General features: G+C 42.4%; 1 protein-coding gene across 47 annotated transcripts in view; it reads left to right on the top strand.

Moving 5' to 3' along the window:
- RIMS2 (regulating synaptic membrane exocytosis 2) overlaps window positions 1-23,725 on the top strand; it is a 583,792-nt gene that overhangs the window by 290,462 nt on the left and 269,605 nt on the right. For 31 of the 47 annotated variants that reach the window (XM_075825887.1, XM_075825888.1, XM_075825841.1 and 28 more), the window contains one exon: window positions 18,682-18,890. In XM_075825887.1, coding sequence (XP_075682002.1) covers window positions 18,682-18,890 — 209 coding nt within the window. Of the gene's footprint in view, window positions 1-18,471; window positions 18,537-18,681; window positions 18,891-23,725 lie in introns of all 47 variants that reach the window. The other 16 variants (XM_075825858.1, XM_075825865.1, XM_075825874.1 and 13 more) reach the window with 1 other exon arrangement.

Genomic DNA, 23,725 nt, shown 5'->3' with positions numbered 1-23,725 from the left:
GTAAGTAAATCTCGCGGGACAGTTAAACACCGCAAGTAGGCTACCTCACAAAGCAACTAAAAATGTAATTAATCACATGTAGGGTGGAAGGAAATACGATCCCTCATGACATGGGGGACCGAGAGACGATCGCCGTTAAAAAACGGTATTGCAGCTTACCTCCTTTCACTGCAATAGCCCTAAGCCGCAGTACTAGACACAACCCATGGACAGATATGGCACTGTTTTTGGAACATAGCAGCCATGTCTTTTTTAATCCTGGACAACCCCTTTAACTACATTGTTATTTAGCATTATTTAGAGCAGGGGTCTCAAGCACGCAGCCCGCGGGCCGCCATCTGCGGCCCGCGGGACACAGAGCCGCTAGTATCGGCTCTGCTCCGAGACTCTGGAATTCCCTGACATCGCTGTCCATATATGGACAGTGTGTCAGGGTCTTCCCCAGAGCCGAGTCCCGGGCAGAGCGCTAGTATCGGCTCTGCTCCGGAACTCTGTGGAATTCCCTGACATCGGTGTCCATGTTTGCACACACGATGTCTGGGACTTCCCCAGAGCCTGAGTCCTGGGCTGAGCGCTAGTATAGGCTCTGCTCTGGGACTCTGGGGAAGCCTCTGACATCGCTGTCCATACATCGACAATGATGTCAGGGGCTTCCCCAGATCAGGAGTCCCAGTGATGTCAGGAGCACAGCTGGAGTCCCAGGAAAAGCCTACTAGCGCTCTGCTCGGGACTCCAGCTCTGGGGTTGCCTCTGACATCTCTGTCCATATATGGAAAGTGATGTCAGGAGCAGAGCTGGAATCCCACGCAGAGTGCTAGAAGTGGCTCTGCTCAGAGACCCCAGCTCTGGGCAAGCCCCTGACATCACTGTCAGCATCTGCGAAGGGCACTGTTGCAGCATCTACGGAGGGCACTGCGGCAGCATCTACGGAGGGCCCTGTGGCAGCATCTACAGAGGGCACTGTGGCAGCATCTTCAGAGGGAACTGTGGCAGCATGTACAGAGGGCACTGTGGCAGCATCTTCAGAGGGAACTGTGGCAGCATCTTCAGAGGGAACTGTGGCAGCATGTACAGAGGGCACTGTGGCATTATCTAGGGGTGTGTTGCATTATCTACAGAGGGAACTGTGGCAGCATCTACAGAGGACTCTGCGGCAGCATCCAGAGAGGGCACTGCGGCAGCATCCAGAGAGGGCACTGCGGCAGCATCCAGAGAGGGCACTGTGGCACTATCTAAAAAGGGGCTGCCCAATCTTGACATGTGTGTCTGCCAAACGCTGCCAACTGAGCCGCCGGACTGCATTTAGCGATACTTAAACTGGAAAACTGGATTGTTGAAATAAGCACGTGGAGAAATATCTAAAATTTTAAACCTAGCGGTATTATTATAGTAATGTATTATTATTATTATTATTATTATAGTAATATAGTGTTATAGTAGTTCAAGTAACTAATTGATTAACAATAAGTTTGTATTGTATCAAATTTTAAATAATGCGGCCCGACCACTTCACATTTTTTCTATATGCGGTCCACTTACCCGGCCGAGTTTGAGACCCCTGCTTTAGAGTCTGGGTGGCCCTAGGGAATTGCCCAATGTGCCCCATTAACGCCAGCTGTACCTAAACCGAATGTGCTTCACATTAGATAGAGCACAGCATAACATAGTGCTATATTTTAAACCTAAAGATGTCAAAGGTATTTGTCAAGTACAGCATTAGCTTTTTCTAAGAACTTTTTTTTGCAATGTTGTTACTTTTATCACAAAGCGTATTTACATTGGTTGGAAGTGTGCCGTAGTTTAACCCCATATTGACGTGGTTTTGCAATATGCTTTTTGGCTTGGCAGTTTTTATAAGTGAAAAACTTTAAACACACGTTTTACCTGCAAAAACCATGCGGCTAAAAATCTTAATGCAAAACTGCAGTAAAATATGCTTTTCATGCAGTTTTTTACTGCGCGGCATACAACCGTCCCATGTAAATACACCCAACTATACATCTGCAACTGCTGGTATATATAGCACAAATACAGCCTAGATTTCCAGATTCATTTATCAAATAATCACAGCGGTAAAAATAATGAGCGCCAACCGCTGTCCTAAAATGAGAAATGCAGCACATGCTTTGGATTTGCTTGGAATTTATAATTGGAAGTGATGACGTGCAAATCCCATCTGCCTTAAGGGGGCAACGCATTTAGTGGAGGACATCTTGGTTCTTGGTTCTTTACATCCCACCACAACATGACTTTTTCATACTTGTTATACTACATTTATTTGTTGACAACTCTTATTTTCGGGGGGAAAAACCCAAACACTATTGATCGAACATAATTTAGGGATATGTGTATCACGTAACCCCACGGCGGCCCAGAACAGTGCGGCGTCTCGTGAAATAAAGCACCAGGCTAATCAATACACATGTCTACATCACACTACATCTGCAAATGGAGGTATGGGGCGGAAAAAAAATCCCTGGAGTGCTTCTTTAAAGAACAAACCTCACAGTTTGCGACTACAGAGGGTGATTGGGTACCTGACTCCTGAGTTTATCCATAGAGGCATATAATACAGCTGCGATGTGGGCCCTTTTGGGGAGGGGGCTCAGCCCTGGTTGGTCCTGTTCCCTTTGCTATTGGGTGGTGAGAACCTAAAAAAGACTCCCCTCTGCAGCGTTAGCAAACAATTGGCCCATGGGTCATTAAAAAGTGTTGGTGGGGGAAATAAACAATAAGCCCTCCGGTCCTGGTTGGCAAAAAACCTGCACCATAATGGGGGCCCAGTTCAATCACTGCTATGGGTGCCCCTTTTCTTCCATGTCCACCACTGATCACAATGTTAGAAGTCCTCACGCCATGAAGATATACTTCGAAAAATGTGGAATTCTCCATTTAAACCAGTCAGAATCCTACGAACCTTAATTGCTGACCAGCGTTCGAGACTCCAGTAGAGTAGATTGAACCGTATTCTGTATTTCTGCCAGTTTTGTAGACTGTATTTGGTGGAACGTCTTGGATACAGATGTTTATAATGTGCACATAATCTCATATCATTTTTCATTTGCTTTCTAATAGCAGAACAGTCTGTACAGCTGAAATCTTTTCCCGGTACTGTCACTTAAACCCTTTGGCTCTTGGCAATGCTCGTGGATGGCTGGTAGAGCAGAAAATCAACCAGTCGACAGGCATTTTGGTTAATTTAATTTATGCCAGTGTTTCAGAAAAGCTGCAGGAGACATGTTTCTTGCAGAAGAGCCAGCGTTTTCTCGCTGAATACAGGCCACACACCGAGGACCACGTCTCAACTCAAAGATTTCAATTACACACCAATTATTTGGCTCTGGACATTTTATTTCATTTTTGGACTTGCCAGTTATTTTGTAAAGTCTCTATAATCACCTTAATTAAAAATTACATATCAATTATGACTTGATGGACCGTGATCCTACTCCTGGACACTTGCCCTGGGCGAAGAATGCGGAGGGGCTAAAGCAGGGGCACCTCCATAGTTAAAAAAAAATAATAATAATTGGCAATTATCTATTGGATTAATCCAGTAGATAATGGCCTGTATACCCCCGATCAGACAAATAAAAATCAGACTCCTGAGCAGATCATATACTTACTCTCGTCGCTCCTACGCCCTGCTCTTTAGCTTTAGGAGCCCCTGCACTTGGTCCTGACGCCATCCGGCATTAGAACATAGTGTGCGCGACGCAGACAATGCCCTGATGCTCAACAGCATCAGGACTCAGTGCAGCGGAGCCCGGACCTGAGAAGTCGGGAGCGGGGAGCGGAAGTATATGATCTGCTCAGGGGTCTGTTTTTTGTTTTCTGATCTGGGGTCAGAATTAATTTAGGGTACGGAGTCAGAATATATTTGGGGGGTCTGGTCTGGGGTCAGAATACATTTAGGAGGTCTGGTCTGGGGTCATAAGTTATATAGAGGGCGTGATCTGTGGTCTGAAATTAAATTAGGGGTCTGGTCTGGGTTCTGAAATTAATTTAGGGGTCTAGGGTCCGAAATTTATTTAGGGATCTGGGGTCTTAACATAAGTTAGGGGTCTAGTCTGAAGTCTATATTTATTTAAGGGTTTGGTCTGAGGTCTGGATTTATTTTAAGGTCTGTTCTGGAGTAGGAATTTGTTTTCGCGTCTGGTCTATGATCTGAATTGATTTGGGGTCTAGTTTGGGGGTCAAAATTAGTTTTTGGTTCTGGTATAGTTACCTTACATGTTATGGGGGGGGCGCACAAATATAGATAAGTTGTAGATAAGCAGGTATGTGGGGGAGCGCCACACTAAATCTTTGCCCCAAGGGAATCAGTGGCACTCTCACCGAACAACAAAATGGAGTTGTCGCTTCAGCCCCTTTATTTCTTACACAGGCACATTGGCTCATCCCTACATGCGGCTGTGCCTGATACTACATCTCAGACCCATTCTGCTGATTGGTGGGGGTCCCAGGGTCAGATGTCTTCTCCTAAGGGCTTATTCACGCAAACGAGTGCAAACTCGGACGTGAAAAACTGCGGGTCTTGTTTTCACGGATACCTCAATGACTTGAATCTATCGAGAGATCTGTGAAAACTGAAGAAAATAGGACATGTTAATAGGACATGTTAAAATAACGCCATGTGAACAGCCCCATTGAAATACATGTGTCCGTGTGACGGCCGTTGTTTTAATGGCCGTCACATGGATGTATACAACGTTCATGTGAATAAGCCCTGAGTATGTATAAGTGTGAGATAGGGAAATTAGATGGACTGATTAGTAAGTGATTACAATTTGCCAATAGCGCTATGAAATATGATGCCGCTACAACGCTCTGCGAAAACATAATGCAGTACTTTTACTAGCAGTCCTATGTAAAACTACAAATAACACATTGTTATATTGCTATGCGCTGTTTTTATTGTTCCCAGATGTATTTTTCTTGATCCAAAATTTTAGCAGCGTGATGCAATGTATCTGAGGGCATACAATGAAATGTCTTCTAGGTCATCCACCCAAAGACAACTTTACCGCTGTGTATCTAAAGGGAAAATACAACTAATTGAGTATATTTCATACCCAGAGCTGTTGATATAAGTTTATTGCCCTCCTCACCATTACCTGGGGGAAGGGGGCACTCTTGGTTGTAAGGCTAGGCATTTAGAGTTCTCAAAACTGTGGACAAGTTGGTCATCCTCAAAGTAAGGTTCACCTGCAGTAGGTTCTCCTATATACACGTAGGCATAACCATACCAGGGTTCCAACCATCTTGTGCCATCTACAGGGTGGGCCATTTATATGGATACACCTAAATAAAATGGGAATGGTTGGTGATATTAACTTCCTGTTTGTGGCACATTAGTATATGGGAGGGGGGAAACTTTTCAAGCTGGGTGTTGACCATGGTGGCCATTTTGAAGTCGGCCATTTTGTATCCAACTTTAGTTTTTTCAATGGGAAGAGGGTCATGTGACACATCAAACTTATCGAGAATTTCACAAGAAAAACAATGGTGTGCTTGGTTTTAACGTTACTTTATTCTTTCATGAGTTATTTACAAGTTTCTGACCACTTATAAAATGTGTTCAAAGTGCTGCCCATTGTGTTGGATTGTCAATGCAACCCTCTTCTCCCACTCTTCACACACTGATAGCAACACCGCAGAAGCAAATTCTTGATAAGTTTGATGTGTCACATGACCCTCTTCCCATTGAAAAAACTAAAGTTTGATACAAAATGGCCGACTTCAAAATGGCCACCATGGTCAACACCCAGCTTGAAAAGTTTCCCCCCTCCCATATACTAATGTGCCACAAACAGGAAGTTAATATCACCAACCATTCCCATTTTATTTAGGTGTATCCATAAAATGGCCCACCCTGTATAGTACTGGTGCTTTCCTATGTGGTAGAGGCAGTGGTGTACATAGGAGAGCCGGGCTCCTGGAGCTACACGGGGGCTCAGTGGTTAGCACTGGGGTCCCAGGTTTAAATCTAACCAAGGGTAACATCTGTATGGCTTTTATGTTTTCCCGATGTTTTTTCCAGTCACTTCTGGTTTCCTCCCACACTCCATAAACTGGTTTCCTATGAAATGAATCCTAGTCTGTACGTGTGAGTCTGAGATAGGGGGAATTAGATTGTGAGCCACGTTGGGGACAGAGACTGATGTGAGTGGTGACAATCTCCGTACAGTGCTGCAGAATATGTTGCCGCTTTATGAGCAACGGGAAATAAATAGTAAATTAAATGAGCAAACACCAAATGAGGGCCTACCATTATAGTGCTGGGTTTACCACCCAAGACCTGGTGTTTATTTCCCCCTTCACCACCTTTCCATGACCCTTAGACTAATTCCCCAACTCTTTTGTTGCTAACAAATTAGTTCCTCTGGAGAAGGGAGTCCTGCACAGGTCCTTGCCACCCAGTAGCAAAGGGTATAGGCCCAACCAGGGCTTGGTCTCCTCTCTCCAAGGGCCCCATATCGGCTGCATCCATAGAGGTCTGCCTCTATAATATAAACACCCTTGGATAAAAGGGCCATTGGGCCCCATTAGACCTGGTGTGACTTTAGCCTATAGTTACGTCCCTGCTCACATAACACGTCTGTGATATTGCAGTGATTTGTCTTAAACGACCTTTTTATGTTTTCTTTATTCTCTCTACATCAATAGGCGTGAATGTTATATACAGGACCATTTTCCTGAAACGTATGTGCATTTTCCCATGTTCAGACCTGTAATCTAGACAGATGTAGTGAGCTAACCCAAGACGACGTGACCACTGAACAGGATTATAATATAACTTTATTTTACACTTGCCTTCAGTACATTTAAATTTATAGATGCGTAACAGTACATGCTGGAAATAGCAAAGCAATTCATAGAAAATAATAGTAAAGCCTTTCTTGTGAGCATCACGGACTGTCGGCCCATAGACAGGGCCTGTTTTAGGTTGGAAAGTGCTCTGTGCAGTACCTTCCTTTGATAACCCCCCCTTATGGTGCACCATTTAGTATCCAAATAATACAATTATTCAGTGTGCAAATAACTATACCATACAGCGCCTAAATACCAGCATTCACCATATGGCACCCAAATAACATTGCCTTTAGGTGCCCACCTGCCTTTCCATAGGCTCAGGCACAAAGTGTGCATCAGCGCTGCAAGTTCTGGGTACCTAGATCATGAGGCCCAGTGGCACCCTTTTCAGCAATGGCATAGGCTACCAACCCCTAAGGCCATCCTTTCCCATAGATGAAGTGTTCCGGCAATATGGAGGTGTTGATGCCTCCTTATCATCGTCTTATGGTTAATCGGACAGGTACCTTAAGAGTTTGTTTGGTCCTTGTTGCTCACCTGCCAAATATTCGGGTTGTTTGTTAATTTATTGGGAAAAAAATGTTGATTTAAAATGTAGGGAAGTTTTGTAGGGATTATTTGGGGCTTTTCAAGACCCCATGAACTTGGCCTCAGAAACTTTGCTTCATAATGAAAACGCATCGGAGGCTTTTTTTGTTGACCAGAAATTAGATTTAATTTCGAGTTGCAACTCCAGATGAGAGCTTTTAATATCAAGTGGTGGAGGATATATCTATAGGGACTGTCCGCTATATGTTGATGTTCTGTATGCAAACTTACTTGGATTTGGGTTGTTATCCTATTTATGGGATGTAATTTCAACCAATCCAATATATCTTTTTACATTTCCTTGCTCCGAAATCCACATGTATAGTAATGTGTGAAGACCTACTCACCGGTCAATTCCCATTCATTTAATGGGCTGCAGAAATAATAAAGCCATCTTAGCCATTATGGGATATCCACAGGGGATGTCATAGATGCCTGATAGGTGTGGGTCCCACCTATGGGGAGAAAGGGCTCCGTTGACCTGTGTTAGCCGATTCCTGGCTGCCACATTCGCCACACTTAAACGGCAAGGTGGCTGCTCTACATTGAAGTTTATGGGAGTTACGGTAGAAGCCGAGCAAGCAGCGCTCTTTCCGTAACTTCATTAGACTTCAATGTGCGGCCACCTCTCCATTGAAATATATGGAGAATGTGGCAACTGGGAATCTGGGAACAGTGGTCAGTGGATCCCCGTTCTCCTAATACAGTAGGTGGGACCCATGCCTATCAGGCATTTATGGCATATCCTATAGTACAAATATATAATAAATATTTATAAAATGAACGTGGATTTGGTCTGCTGATTCTATAACTACTTTTATACGTCAACAAAGCTATGGATCTGAGCAATTTTTTTTTTCAAAAACCCATCTTACACAAAATGAACTGACTGATTTTCATTTAATTTCTCTTAATTTTCGGTTTCAGAGGAAAAAGATGTGAAATGGTGTCTGGTTTAGCTAAGTTGACTGAATGAGGTCAACACAAGTGAACAGGAAATGATAGACCGCAAAATCCAGTCTACCAAATACCTTTCATGTAAGCTGTAGTGTTCAGAAAATCTGCCTTCCCAGAAAAAGAAATGTTACAGCCAATTACATTGTGTCGCCACTGAAAATCCGATCACGAGGAGGCAGAAAATTGCAAGACACCGAAGGGACAACATTCACCGCGTACATTAACTTTGACCATTTACTAAACCAGCTTCGTACATTTTACAGCAGATCAAATTTGATGGTGCTTCTTCACACTGGGCTTTTCTCTAGCAAATGGTTATTTTTCAATTCCTATTTACCCCCATTTGAAAAATAATGGGGTCAATTTCTCAGAACCCTCATTGGCAGAGGCATAACATGGACCCCAATGCAAAATCTTTAACGGGTTCCTCCATCTACAATGTACCATTTATATTACTGGTGTCTTAGGTGGCGGAGGGGCCTTTGAGCACCCACAAGCACCAGGTGCAACTTCTACCTCTGAACCCCCTATGATGACACCCCTGCTTATTGATCTTCTTATTGTATCAGATTCTTCTCCAAAGGATGGAGATCCCTTTAGAAATATTTTACGTAATCGTAGCAAAACCGCGCCATTATTGTGAAAAAGGCCACAGTGCAATAAAAACAACTCATATAAGTAGGCCCTTTTTTTTTTTTTTTTGAGGGGGGGTCCTAATGCTCTCTAGAGTATTGGGGCCTGCGTCATTTAGGAGAATTTTGAAGGTCCAGACCTAGGTTCGCCCTCTAACACTTTTTTCAAACAGAGGGAAATATGATGTTAGAGAACTGAAGCCTATTTTTCTTTAATTATGGCCACCAGATGGCGTTGCACTAACACAACGTGATGCCTGTACTTCTAAAGGCACATTTTTGTACTTCCTCAGATACTTACTGTTCAGATGATGCATTGTAGGCTCCATTCACATCACGTTTTTGGCCTAAGTTTGACACATATGCCAGGAAAAGCTCTTGACGTATATGTTAAATGTAGGCTGTGTTGGAGGCCTAACAGTGGTATTCGTCATCCATAGACTATTATGGCATCCGTTGAACATATACAGTATGTCATGAACTTATGGACTTACATGGTTTACATGGACAGCCATTTATTATATCACATTTCTTCTGCAGAGGCCACTACAAGGAAAATACCTGGCCATCCGTGTCCTCCCTGGGAAAATGAACTGCTTGGCGGTAGTGTTGGGAGTCAGACCTGCAGTGATTGCCAGGGCAGCTTGTATCTGAAAATGGGTTGTCTGTCGTGAGAAAAGCCTTTTAAGCCCAAACGAACATCCACTATAATTATTATTATTATTTTTTATTAATCACAAATTTACAACACTAGCGGAAATGTGTCGTGTGGCGTTTACATCTGGTTATCATATGGTTAATTCTGCAAAACAAAATATAGTGCAATTAATACAATGGTGTTCATGGGATAGATTGATTGATATGAGACAGATAGATGGTCTTTAGAAAGGCACCTGCATGAGGGCAAAAACGTTGCACAAAGGTGGGTGAGTAAAGTATTACTTTTTTTCCACTGGAATCGCTTGGAGTGCTGCCTATTGTATGGTATATGTGGATCTAGGAGGACCAGAGGTTTAGGTCCTGAGGCATGCACCCTATTACTGTTATTTTTGTATAGTGCTGCTTTCTTTGGCTTAGATAGATAGATAGATAGATAGATAGATAGATAGATAGATAGATAGATAGATAGATAGATAGATAGATAGATAGATAGATAGATAGATAGATAGATAGATAGATATGAGATAGATAGATATGAGATAGATAGATATGAGATAGATAGATATGAGATAGATAGATAGATAGATAGATAGATAGATAGATAGATAGATAGATAGATAGATAGATAGATAGATATGAGATAGATAGATAGATATGAGATAGATAGATAGATATGAGATAGATAGATAGATATGAGATAGATAGATAGATATGAGATAGATAGATAGATATGAGATAGATAGATATGAGATAGATATGAGATAGATATGATAGATATGAGATAGATATGATATAGATAGATAGATAGATAGATAGATAGATAGATAGATACAGTGGATTTAAAAAGTCTACACACCCCAGTTTTTGTCATGTTACAAAATTAGCACAACATTCATAATTTCAGAAAGTTTTTCCACCTTTGATGTCACCTATAATCTGTACAATTCCATTGAAAAACAAACTGAAATCTTTTAGGGTATAAAAATAAAGAACATAAATAATGTGGTTGTATAAATATGCACACCCTTAGGATGTTCACATGGAGTTTTTTTACGCGGAAACCGCGCCGCAAAACTCGTCAAAAACGGCCCGAAAATGCCTCCCGTAGATTTCAATGGGAGGCGGAGGCGTCTTTTTCCCGTGAGCGGTAAAACCGTCTCGCGGGAGAAAGAAGCGACATGCCCTATCTTCGCGCGTTTATACCTCTGACCTCCCATTGACTTCAATGGGAGGCAGAGAAAGCGTATTTCGCGGCGTTTTGTGCCCGCGGTGCTCAACGGCCGCGGGCGAAAAACACTGCGAAAATCGGCGTGCAGGGAAAGGAAAATCTGCCTCAAACTTCCAAACTGAATTTTGAGGCAGAAGTTCCGCCTGCAAAAAACTCAGTGTGAACATAGCCTTAAACTAATACTGGTGTTGAATTCCCCTTTGACTTTATGACAGCATTCAGTCTTTTCGAGTAGAAGTCTATCAGCATGGCACATCTTGACTTGGTAATTGTTGCCCCCTCTTCCTTGCAAAAGCGCTCCAAACCTGTCAGATTGCGAGGGAATCTCCTGTATCCAGCCCTCTTAGGTCCCCCCACAGATTTTCAATGGGATTCAGGTCTGGGCTCTGGCCGGGCCATTCCAAAACTTTGATCTTCTTCTGGTGGCGCCATTCTTTTGCTGATTTGGAGGTTCCGCTTTGGGTCGTTGTCGTGCTGAAAGGTGAAATTCCTCTTCATCTTCAGCTTTTTAGCAGAGGCTGCAGGTTTTGTGCCAATATTGACTGATATTTGGAACTGTTCATAATTCCCTCCATCTTGACCATAGCCACAGTTCCAGTTGCAGAAAAACAACCCCAAACATAATGCTGCCCCCACCGTGCTCCATAATGCTGCCTCCACCATGCTCCATAATGCTGCCTCCAGCGTGCTCCATAATGCTGCCTCCAGCGTGCTCCATAATGCTGCCTCCACCGTGCTCCATAATGCTGCCTCCACCGTGCGCCATAATGCTGCCTCCACCATGCTCCATAATGCTGCCTCCACCGTGCTCCATAATGCTGCCTCCACCGTACTCCATAACGCTGCCTCCACAATGCGCCATAATGCTGCCCCCACCGTGCTCCATAATGCTGCCTCCACCGTGCTGCATAATGCTGCCTCCACCATGCTCCATAATACTGCCTCCACCATGCTCCATAATGCTGCCTCCACCATGCTCCATAATGCTGCCTCCACCGTGCTCCATAACGCTGCCTCCACCGTGCTCCATAATGCTGCCTCCACCATGCGCCATAATGCTGCCCCCACCGTGCTCCATAATGCTGCCTCCACCGTGCTGCATAATGCTGCCTCCACCATGCTCCATAATACTGCCTCTACCATGCTCCATAATGCTGCCTCCACCATGCTCCATAATGCTGCCTCCACCGTGCTCCATAACGCTGCCTCCACTGTGCTCCATAACGCTGCCTCCACCATGCGCCATAACGCTGCCCCCACCGTGCTCCATAATGCTGCCTCCACCGTGCTGCATAATGCTGCCTCCACCATGCTCCATAATACTGCCTCCACCGTGCTCCATAATACTGCCTCCACCGTGCTCCTTAATGCTGCCTCCACCATGCTCCATAACGCTGCCTCCACCGTGCTCCATAACGCTGCCTCCACCGTGCTCCATAACGCTGCCTCCACCGTGCTCCATAACGCTGCCTCCACCGTGCTCCATAACGCTGCCTCCACCGTGCTCCATAATGCTGCCTCCACCGTGCTCCATAATGCTGGCCCCATCGTGCTCCATAATGCTGCCTCCACCGTGCTCCATAATGCTGCCCCATCGTGCTCCATAATGCTGCCTCCACCGTGCTCCATAATGCTGCCTCCACCGTGCTCCATAATGCTGCCCCCACCGTGCTCCATAATGCTGGCCCCACCGTGCTCCATAATGCTGCCCCCACCGTGCTCCATAATGCTGCCTCCACCGTGCTCCATAATGCTGCCTCCACCGTGCTCCATAATGCTGCCCCCACCGTGCTCCATAATGCTGCCTCCACCGTGCTCCATAATGCTGCCTCCACCGTGCTCCATAATGCTGCCTCCACCGTGCTCCATAATGCTGCCTCCACCGTGCTCCATAATGCTGCCTCCACCATGCTCCATAATGCTGCCTCCACCGTGCTCCATAATGCTGCCCCCATCATGCTCCATAATGCTGCCTCCACCGTGCTCCATAATGCTGCCTCCACCGTGCTCCATAATGCTGCCTCCACCGTGCTCCATAATGCTGCCTCCACCGTGCTCCATAATGCTGCCCCCACCGTGCTCCATAATGCTGCCTCCACCGTGCTCCATAATGCTGCCCCCACCGTGCTCCATAATGCTGCCTCCACCGTGCTCCATAATGCTGCCTCCACCGTGCTCCATAATGCTGCCTCCACCGTGCTCCATAATGCTGCCTCCACCGTGCTCCATAATGCTGCCTCCACCATGCTTCACTGTGGGGATGGTGGTCTTTTGGTGATGTGCAGTGTTGGCTTTTTATGACAAACATACTTTTTGGAATTATGTCCAAAAAGTTCAACCTTGGTCCCATCAGGCCATAACATGTTTTCCCACATGCTTTTGGCAGACTTGATTTAGGTCTTTGCAAAACATAGCCGGGCTTGGATGTTTTTCTTTGTTAGAAAAGGCTTCCGTCTTGCCACCCTACCCCACAGCCCAGACATATGAAGAATATGGGAGATTGTTGTCACATGCACTACACAACCAGTACCTGCCAGAAAGTCCTGCAGCTCCTTTAATGTTACAGTAGGCCTCTTGGTAGCCTCCTGGACCAATTTTCGTCTTGTCTTTTCATCAAGTTTTGAGGGACGTCCAGTTCTTGGTAATGTTACGGTTGTGCCAAATTGTTATCTACTTCTTGATGACTGTCTTCACTGTGTTCGATGGTATATCTAATGCCTTGGAAATTCTTTGGTACCCTTCTCCTGACTGATGCCTTCTAACAATCAGATCCCTTTGATGTGTTGTAAGCTCTTTACGGACCATGGCTTTTGCTGTCATGTGCAACAAAGAAAATGTCAGGAAAATCCTAGTAGAACAGCTGAACTTTATGGGGTTACTCAGAATCACTTTAAATAATGGCAGCTTTGTACTGACTACTATCTAACCTGAGTTTAAATGTAATTGGCTAATTCTGAACGCAACCACATCCCCAATTATAAGAGGGTATTCACACTTATGCAACCACATTTTATTTTTTTTCCTCTAAATGATTTCAGTTTGTTTTTCAATGGAATTGTACAGGTGGAAAAAGTTCTGAAATGATTAATCTTGTACTGATTTTGTATGGGTGTGTAGATTTTTTTTATCCACTGTAAATAGATAGATGATAGATAGATAGATAGATAGATAGATAGATAGATAGATATGAGATAGATAGATAGATAGATAGATAGATAGAGTAAGAAAGAGGAATAAGTATGGAGATGCGCCAAATTTTGTATACCACATGCGCCATGTTGAAATTTTTATCACAAATTGAACCATTTTCAAAGACTTGCACTTTCTGGAGCCTATGACAGTATTATTACATATTATCTTATGCTCAAAGATAAGCATTGAATGTGCCATGAGAAAAAGAGGATGGAAGCACTGAGACTATTTGGGAAAATTGTGCCTATATTAAATTTGCTGTGAAGATGAAAATAAGCTCTTAGCTTTTCCTTTTTTCCTAATAAGTAAGCAGAACAAAGTTTAAAGGGAAAAACCGCCGTGTCCCAGAGGGTTCTTACGTAATTCAAGGATTTGTTGTGTGTATATTTCCCCGACATCCCTGACACCCAGCGTTCCTGCGCCGTGCTGCTGAATTCCTAAACACTTTCATGTTGAACATGTAAAGCTTTTAAACGCAAACTTGTTCAGTGTATATTAGACATTGGTCCCATGAGGAAGCCGCGTACAAGTGCTGACTGTAAATATATACTGTAAGGGGGAAGCATTAATTAAGAGACATTATTAGTAAAATGACTACATCACAGTAAATCATCATTCAGCCCCAGGTGTGGATCATCCCAAACATTCAGCATTAAAGGAGAACTGATGAATTCTTTGTAGGATGCCGGGTATAACAGGTTTATATTTATAGTTACATTAAAGGGGTTGCCTGGTTTAGGAACCCCATTTAAAATACCCAACTAGGGAATTTTAAGTCCATAGAAGGGGCTACCCCGTTCAGGACCCTAATCTATTAGCCAGTGACTACCATGTGCTTTTCTCATTCTGGAGGACCCAGCAAGTTCATTGAGTTCATTATAAACTGTGTAATGCTTCATTTCTCCTGTGGTGGTGCTGCAAGGATATTTTTTTTTACATTTCTTTTACTTTATTATAATTTTTTTGTTATTTTGTTGGACCAGCATATTCATCTGTTCCTAATGCAACTTGCACACCTTGGCTAATTTAATAAGCAATGAATTTACCTACATATTTTTGGAGTTTGGTAGGAAACTGAAGTTCCCCGAGGAAACCCTGCAAATAGTGTGATGACTATTCATGAGATTAACAGCATCTGAATGTGCCAATTTCGGCGGAATTGACAGATAATGTAATGTGTCTGGGCGCCTCCCATATGTGAAATAATAAAAAAAATAACACAATGAGGGAATTGACATAAACACAATAAACTCTGGAAAGTTTCCTAAATTACAGCGCAAATCTTCTCTAGCTCGTAGCTGGCGTTGATTTGACTTTCTGGCTCACGGACACACATGCGCCTAATTTAATAAGAGTTGCATCTAACTTCAGCGATCTGTATATTAACCCCTTCTCGACATCTGCCGTATATATACGGCGCACGTCGAGTGGGGGTGTATGGAGCGAGCTCACGGACTGAGCCCACTCAATAGAACGAGCGTGTCCGCTATGTGTTACAGCCAACACTTCAGTGTAACAAGCGGGATCCCGCTCGAGCTCGATCCCACTCATTTAACCCGTTAAATGCTGCGGTCAATATAGACGTGACGCGATTGTATGGTGCCATTGGTTGGCATGGCAGCCTGGGGGCCCCCAGGTCTGCCATCTTTGTACTCCAGCAGGGCTTCATAGGAGAGTGTCAGTGCCACCAAATACTGTGCAATACATTAGTATTGCAGTATATCATCCAAGCGTTCCAACGATCGCTGGTTCAAGTTCAAGTAAAAAACAGTAAAATAATGTTTTTTTAATAAATAAATTTATAAAAGATTTAAAAGTTAAAAAAAAAAACTTTTCCCATTTTCCCTCATGTAAAAAACGAAAAAATGAACATAATTGGTGTAGACTCTTCCGTAAAAGTCTGAACTATTACATTATATCATTATTTAGTCCGCACGGTGAACTTCGTAAAAAATAAAAACGCCAGAATTGCTGCTTTTGGGTCACTTCATCTCCTACAAAAAATGGAATAAAAAGTCTCTTGTACCCCAAAATGTACCAATAGAATCTACAGCTTGTCCCTCAAAAAATAATCCCTTATACCGCTCAATCGACGGAAAAATAAAAAAGTTATGGCCCTCAGAATATTGCGACAAAACTGAAATTTCATTTTTAACAATCAGTTTTTTCCTTATAAAAGTAGTAAAACATAAAAAAGCTATATAGATTTGGTACCGCCGTAATCTAATTGACCTTCAAAATAAAGATAACATGTCGTTTTTACCGCACGGTGAACGGCGTAAAAAAATTAAAAAAGATGGAGGAATCGCAGTTTTTTCCTGGAGTCCACAAATATTTTTATACCAGTTTCCCACTACATTATATGGTACAATAAATGGTTCCATGAAAATATACAACTCGTCCCGCAAAAAAGTCCTCATATGGCTATATTGATGAAAAATTAAAAGTAATGGCTTTTGGAAGGTGGGGAGGAAAAAACGAAAACGAAAATGCGTGCGGTGGGAAAGTGTTAAGATTGGCATATAAAACGTCAATCTTATCAAATCCCCCCCATTGTATATTAGAAAGCTGCAGAACCTCATTATACATAAATGAAGCTGTAACCCCTTTAGAGTAGGGAAACACACCCAGCGCAACACTGCGGATTTTATGAAAAATTCTCATCCACACACAAAAATCAGCCGAGAAACTGTTCATAAATCGACCTGTGGTGCGTTTTTAAATCCGCATCATGTAAATTTATGCTGCGGAATCGCTGCTCTTCTGTAGCGGGTTTTCACATTGGAATTTAATGGGGGTAAAACCTACAACAAATAGGCAAATGTTTCGATTTTTGTGGAGGAAAAGATGCAATTCCTTCGCAAACATTGCAATTCAGATAAAAACAAAATTTTTTGGTTTAAAAATAATAAAAACGTTCATACTTACCACTGGGCATTGTCATAGCGACCCGATCCTCTGTTTTGAGTGCAGCCCGGCCTCCTGGGATGATGATTCATCCCACGTGACTGCACCAGCTAATCAAAGGCTGCAGCGGTCACATGGACTACAGCCGAGATTCCGCCAGAAAAACTGCACCACAATTTGGTGCTTTCTTTTCTGGCGGAATTCTCTGTGGCTTTCAGGATGGATATGCTGTGAACTCTTATGCAGTGTATCTGCCCTGTGTGCACTCACCCTAAGGCTACGGTCCGACGTAGTGTTGGCCGCACTTGGCTGAATCTATGCTGACTTGCTGTGGCCAATGGCTACATGATTTTGCCGGTAATACCCGCTATGTCAGACCATACCGTTAAAGTGAATAAATCAATAAATTTTTTTATTTATTCAAAAAAATCTATCTTGAATCATAGGCCCACATTTACAAATCAGATTATGATAGATTTTGGCATAAAATTCAGCAAATAGTTGCACAAATTTGTGATTTTTCTCATCTCTCATCACATTTGAAAGTGATGAGAAAAGAGTGCATGGTCTCCAGGGGGATGTATTTTAGGCTTGATTTACAAAGTAAATTAAGAGAAAATGGTGCAATTTTCTAGTTGAAATATATGCCTGCTTGATATTTATTATATCTCTTTTCAAAATAAAATACGTCAGTCCTAGTAAATGTGGGCCTTTATACTTTCTTTTCAAATATGTTTTATTTTCTGATTGTATATTTTTTGTTCTATTTTCTGTACATGATTATGGGGGCAGCCATCTTATTTTACAGCAGGCGACTGGACCTAAGGAAATGAAGTTATTAAACAACTCACGGACTTCTATGGGAGAGTGTAGTGAGCATGCTTTGTGATACGTGCAGTAGTCGCTGTGTAGGGAAGGGGGTAGTGAGCTCGCCCAATCACCTATTGTCCATGGTGCGATCCTGTGTTATCTACCTCCATCTTTATAATAGAGGTGTTATTATCCTACCATATCATGAAAATTAGATGATTGCTGAGCCGACCAACAGTGTACGCAGAACAAGCTGAAAATTGACTAGAAGTGTCAGTGCTGAGTGTGCAGAAGGGCTAATGATTGCAAATGATCACATCAACCCTGAGAACTGATGTTGAAATAACGTTATACAAATGGTCACAGTTTTCTTACAATGATTATTTTTGATTTGAAGAATTTGACAACATTTGTGAAGTCTTATGTATTATTGGCTGTTACAATATACTATAATATACTATGCTTATATATGTAATATGTTTTAAGTCTTTTAATGTATTATGATATTTTTCCTTGCTCAGAGGGTATTGTGGCAATAAAAAATTCAATGTATACCTCAAAGGAAAAACCCAAGAATCGGAACCCAACACAGAGCAATAATCGAACTGTCATGTTTTGCCTTTGCCTGATCTCTCCTCATCTTTCCTTTACCGCTCTATCTTCTCTGTCTGACCCTCACAGGTGACATGGAGTATTGGATGGAGCACACATCTTGGCACAGCAGCGAGGCATCCCCAATGTCTTTGGTGAGACATGTGGGGCCCTAACATTCAGTTTCCTTCACCATCCACACCTCCCTTTGTTTTGTTTTTTTCTTTTATTTATACCTATGCATGTTTTTTTTTTTCCTTTATTTTATATATATATCCTTTTTTTATCCCACACTTGTAGGGGACAGTCAAAGGGGAAAAAGAAAAACTAGTGAGCAGGCAGTTTTGTCGGATTCTAACACCTTGTCTGAAAGACAAAAGAAAATGGTGTGCTTTGGAGCCCACTCATTGGAAGAGGATTTGGAATGGTCAGAGCCTCAGATAAAAGACTCTGGGGTAGATACGTGTAGTAGCACCACCCTTAACGAGGAGCATAGCCATAGTGAGAAGGTACTGACATTGTGGAAGCCTGCATTTGGATCTGCTCATTTGGTCTTCGTTTGCTCTCTGTCACTCATTTAATTAAAACATTTTTTACAACGAGACAGGGGGCTTATTCGAAGACTGCAGTATGACGTCGCAGCCATCTGCCAACATCGAGCCACTCTGCACATTTTTGGCCCTAGCTGGCAGCCGAGAGCTGCATCTGCTGTCTTTGAATGAGCTCCGTCCTGTGTTCTAGACACTGTAGTATTTCTTAAGGTGCAGAAAAGAAAAACAAAACCAAAAATATATAAAAACAAAACAAAAATATCATGTAAAAAAAAAATAGAAAGAATGCAAGAATTCAAAAACAGCACATTCTTGTATTGCCGATTGTTGGCAATGCAAGAATGAGAATTGCCAGGTACGGAGAAATTTCCTTTTCATCTCACTGCATATTCTAGAATGCGATATCTTCTCCATTCAGCAAGCTTTATTGCCATTAAGGATGCAGTTGATTTGGCTGATTTTTAGCGTAAATCCCACATTAACCGGTACAAGTCACTATATAAAATATATTTAAAACAAGTAAATACAAATGTAAAAATTGGGTCTGTTTGTACAGAAAAGTTGTTTTTCTTTTTTCCCTTTCACTCTCATGTCATGTCCGTCCTTTTCATTTGTTATCATAGTGTTTTTGTGTGGTTTGCGTTGTAGCGTGTTGCTCTCCGTTCAGTTTATTTTTTTGCTTTTAGCGTTTGTGGAGCCATGACATCCGTGTTTGTCTTCTTAATGTGTTCTCTCTGTATGTGGAATCTGCATGGAGCATGAACTTGTGAAGTCCTGAGCTAATGAAGCAGCTATGGTTACACAAAATATACGCGCCCCGTTAATTACCCCATACAATGATATTCAGACTTTGACTCAGTATGAAACAAGTTTTCTAGCTGCATTAGAAAGAAAATGTACGAAAAATTAATAAACAGCCGGTGCTCCCCTAAGTATTGTTTAGGTGTGAAACATTTTTGAATCTCCTTGGAGCTATTTTTTAAGATTTTAGCCTCATGCACACAACAAAGTGCCTGTATAGCGGCACACAACAAAGTGCGTGTATAGCGGCACACTAATTCCAGTACAGCTCCGTAGTACAGAGCCATACGGAACTCCATGTGCCGCCGCGCAATCGGTGCCCTTGTGTACAAAGCTATTCTGTCCTAGAAGCAATGCTCTGTACATATGGTATACTATATATATACAATAGCGCATGCTACAAAAATGTTTGTCGGATTTGTACCGAATCCATCAGAAAACAAATTCCATGAGACTCCATATGAAATTGGCATACAGAGGGACAGTAAGGTGCCATACAGTCGAAGTAGCACGGATCTGTAATACGACCATGTGCACGAGGCCTAAATGTGTGCGGTTATTCGTGGACTTCATTCTTGTCTATTAGACCAAGAATTTTAAAGGAAGAAGGGGTGAAACTGTCTAGGAATATGTGTGTACTATGGAGGTTGTACCCATAGTACACTATAGGCAATTGCTCCATATAACGTATAAAAATATATATTTTTAAAAATTTTATGCGGTCATTAAGAGTTGGGACAAATGAGAAGAAGCAGAATAGCTGGTCTACACAACTCTTGAAGGACACTGTTGCCAGCTTATTGATCAGGGTTTGGAATTTTTAGGACTCTCCAACACTTTGCTGATTAGGTTCCTGTTAGGAGACAACAGGGAGTAGAACTTTGGTATGATAGCCCTTCTCTTTATGTAACTTCATGTTGTGAAGAGGACAGCTGCAGAGTTAGCCAGAAGGGAGAGGAGACCCTTGGCAATCTTAGTCGTGGCTCACCAGGTAAGTTAAAAATGTGGATGGGCTGTTGGTTATCACTGAATCCTCCATGCAACACTATTTTGCCATCTTTTGGGTGAATTTCTCCTTTAAATGCGATAGATTAATAGATATAAATGAATAGATTGCGTGTATATATATATATATATATATATATATATATATATATATATATATATATAGATAGATACTACATAAAGATGGATAGATAGATTAGATACTGTAGATAGATAGATACAATATCCAAAAATGGTGACCGCACTCTGCGAACACTAATTCCAGCTAAACACTATAAATAAATATGCATTGCTTCTGAATCTACTTACAATAGGGAGGTTCTTAGCGCACATTTTGATCCAATCATGTGAGCCCACCTGCCACGACACGGCGACCTCTATAAGGTGGGCTCCTACGCTGCTCGTGCCCCAGAACTGGGACTAAGCCTACATATACCTGGGGATGGTAGGAACCAGCATTAAACTAATTAAAATCACCCAGGGCAGAATGGGAGGAGTGCAAGATTAACAATGAAGGCAATCACTGACCCCACATATATATGCAATACATAAGAGACAACAAGATTTGAGAAGCACATTCCAACAAAATGAACCAAAACATGTGTAGAGGTGCAAGGAAGCCGCACACAATACAATATCCAAAAATGGCGACAGCACTCTGCGAACACTAATGCCACCTAAACACTATAAATAAATAAATATGCATTGTTTCTGAATCTACTTACAGTAGTTAGGTTCTTAGCGCACATTTTGATCAAATTGTATGAACCCACCTGCCACGACAAGGCGACCTCTATAAGGTGGGTCCCTACGCTGCTTGAGGGTACGAGCAGCATAGGGCACCACCTTATAGAGGTCGCCTTTTCGTGGCAGGTGGGCTCACACAATTTGATCAAAATGTGCATCAAGAAAGTCAGTATTGTAAGTAGATTCAGAAGTAATGCATATTTATTTATAGTGTTTAGGTGGCATTAGTGTTTGCAGAGTGCTGTCGCCATTTTTGGATATTGTATTGTTTTGCAGTCTTAGGCTTCCTTGGACCTGTATACACGTTTTGTTTAATTTTGATAGATAGATTGTTGATTATAGGAAGAGATGAGACATCAGAGAGATTCTGTGGTCTATCTAGTAGCAGGGGGAGGACAGTCTCTCCAGACCATCCAGGTGAGCTGATTATGAGGTATTATATATATATATATATATATATATATATATATATATATATATATATATAGATATATATATAGATATATATTATACATCCAGTATGTATTTTCAATGTCACTAGAATAACGCCTCATTATTCATATTCCGTTATTGCATATGGTGTACCCAAAGCAAGAAGCTCAAGATACTATATATGTAGGTCACTACCTAGTGGCAGCTAAGTATACCCATTTAGTGGGACCCAGCTGTTGAATTGATCCTTAGAGTCTAAGACTGGAGTAGAATACTTAAAGCCTATCTTTCTTTGATGCACAATGTCTTCTCCTGTGACCCTCCTGGCCAATACACAAATAACACATAACTTACAATTATTCGTACTCTTGCTTTTTTTCCACCTAAAATGATCTCATGCTTGTTGTCTGAGTAGGAGGACCTAAAACAAGCCTGTGCAATACACAATGGCAGTGTCTTGTATAGCAAACAGAACTTCCTGTCACAACATCATTTATCTTCTGAAATGGTGGTCACCGAGACAGGGAGACATGTGGATGTTAGGCAACCTGAAGTAGTACAACCTGCAGAATGCTTCAGAATCCACAAATAGACAATCATTCTGGTGGAGTTGGGCTTTTAAAATAATTTTCTGTGATTATATATTGATGGCCATAGGAAAGGACATCAATGTGGGATTGGTGGGGGTCTCACCCCTGGGACCTCCAGTTATCAACTAACTGGAGCTCAAAAGCTGGATCACTGTAGCACAAGTCCCAGCGACACATCCGTCCATACTGCTGCGCCTGGTACTGCAGCTTACCCTGTTCACTTGAATGGGCTGACGTTCACAGCTATATGGGCGATTGTGTCGCTGTATCAGGTACTGCAGTGAAGTGGCCATGGCACTCCAGTCCGTTCTTCTCCCTCTTTCTGCTGTTCTGTGAGACTCCTAAACCTAAGGATAAGCCGTCAATGTAAGTCCCTAAATACTCCTTAAAAGGGGTTGTCCAGGTTTAGTAAAACATGGCTTCTTTTTTTTTTTTTAAATAGTGCCCACGTGTCCATGGGTTGTGTTTTGTTATTGGCTCTGCTCCATTGAAGTGAATGGGGCTCTGCTGCAATACCACACACAACCTGTGGACAGGTGTGGTGCTGTTTCTAGAAGACAGAAGCCATGTTTTTCTAATTCTGGACAACCCCTTTAAGTTAATGCATTTCATTCTAACATTGCATTCAGTGAGAACACATCCATCACGTCAGACTACAGAGGAGGAACATTAAAGATGCGTGGTGCATCCATCTTTTCCTTATTCTTACCGATTCAGCGTGCACCTTAGTGTAGCACGGAGCCATATGACACAAATAGTTACTTGATATATGCAAATAAAAGGTTAGGAGTCACATTTTGGAGCAATTTAGTAGAATAATGCAGAGCTGTTGGATGGTAATAATTACTCCCACTCTCCAAAGTGTACCAGATTATTTCCTGGTTATTTTAAACTTTAAAAAGCAGGTAGTTTATGAAGCATTTAAAGGGGACATGTTCTAAAATAAGGTAAAACATTGATTCCTCCATCTCCATGTATATACTATGTTTACATGTCAGCCACAGTGGACATATCTACAACTTTAAAGCCTCACACACGACCGTAGCCGTGTGCACAGCCCACAAATCCCGGACCGTGCACACATTGATTTCAATGAGCCCGGTCCGCAAATACGGCCCGTATAATGACATGTCCTATCTTTTTGCAGTCCGGGCTCCCGGTCAATGCACGGACTGTGGAAACCACGGTCGTGTGCATGGGCCCATACAAATGATTTGC

The sequence above is a fragment of the Rhinoderma darwinii genome, chromosome 5 (assembly GCF_050947455.1).
Source record: "Rhinoderma darwinii isolate aRhiDar2 chromosome 5, aRhiDar2.hap1, whole genome shotgun sequence".
NCBI lineage: Eukaryota > Metazoa > Chordata > Amphibia > Anura > Rhinodermatidae > Rhinoderma > Rhinoderma darwinii.
Note: the sequence above shows the minus strand (reverse complement) of the source record. Positions and strands in the feature narration are given on the sequence as shown.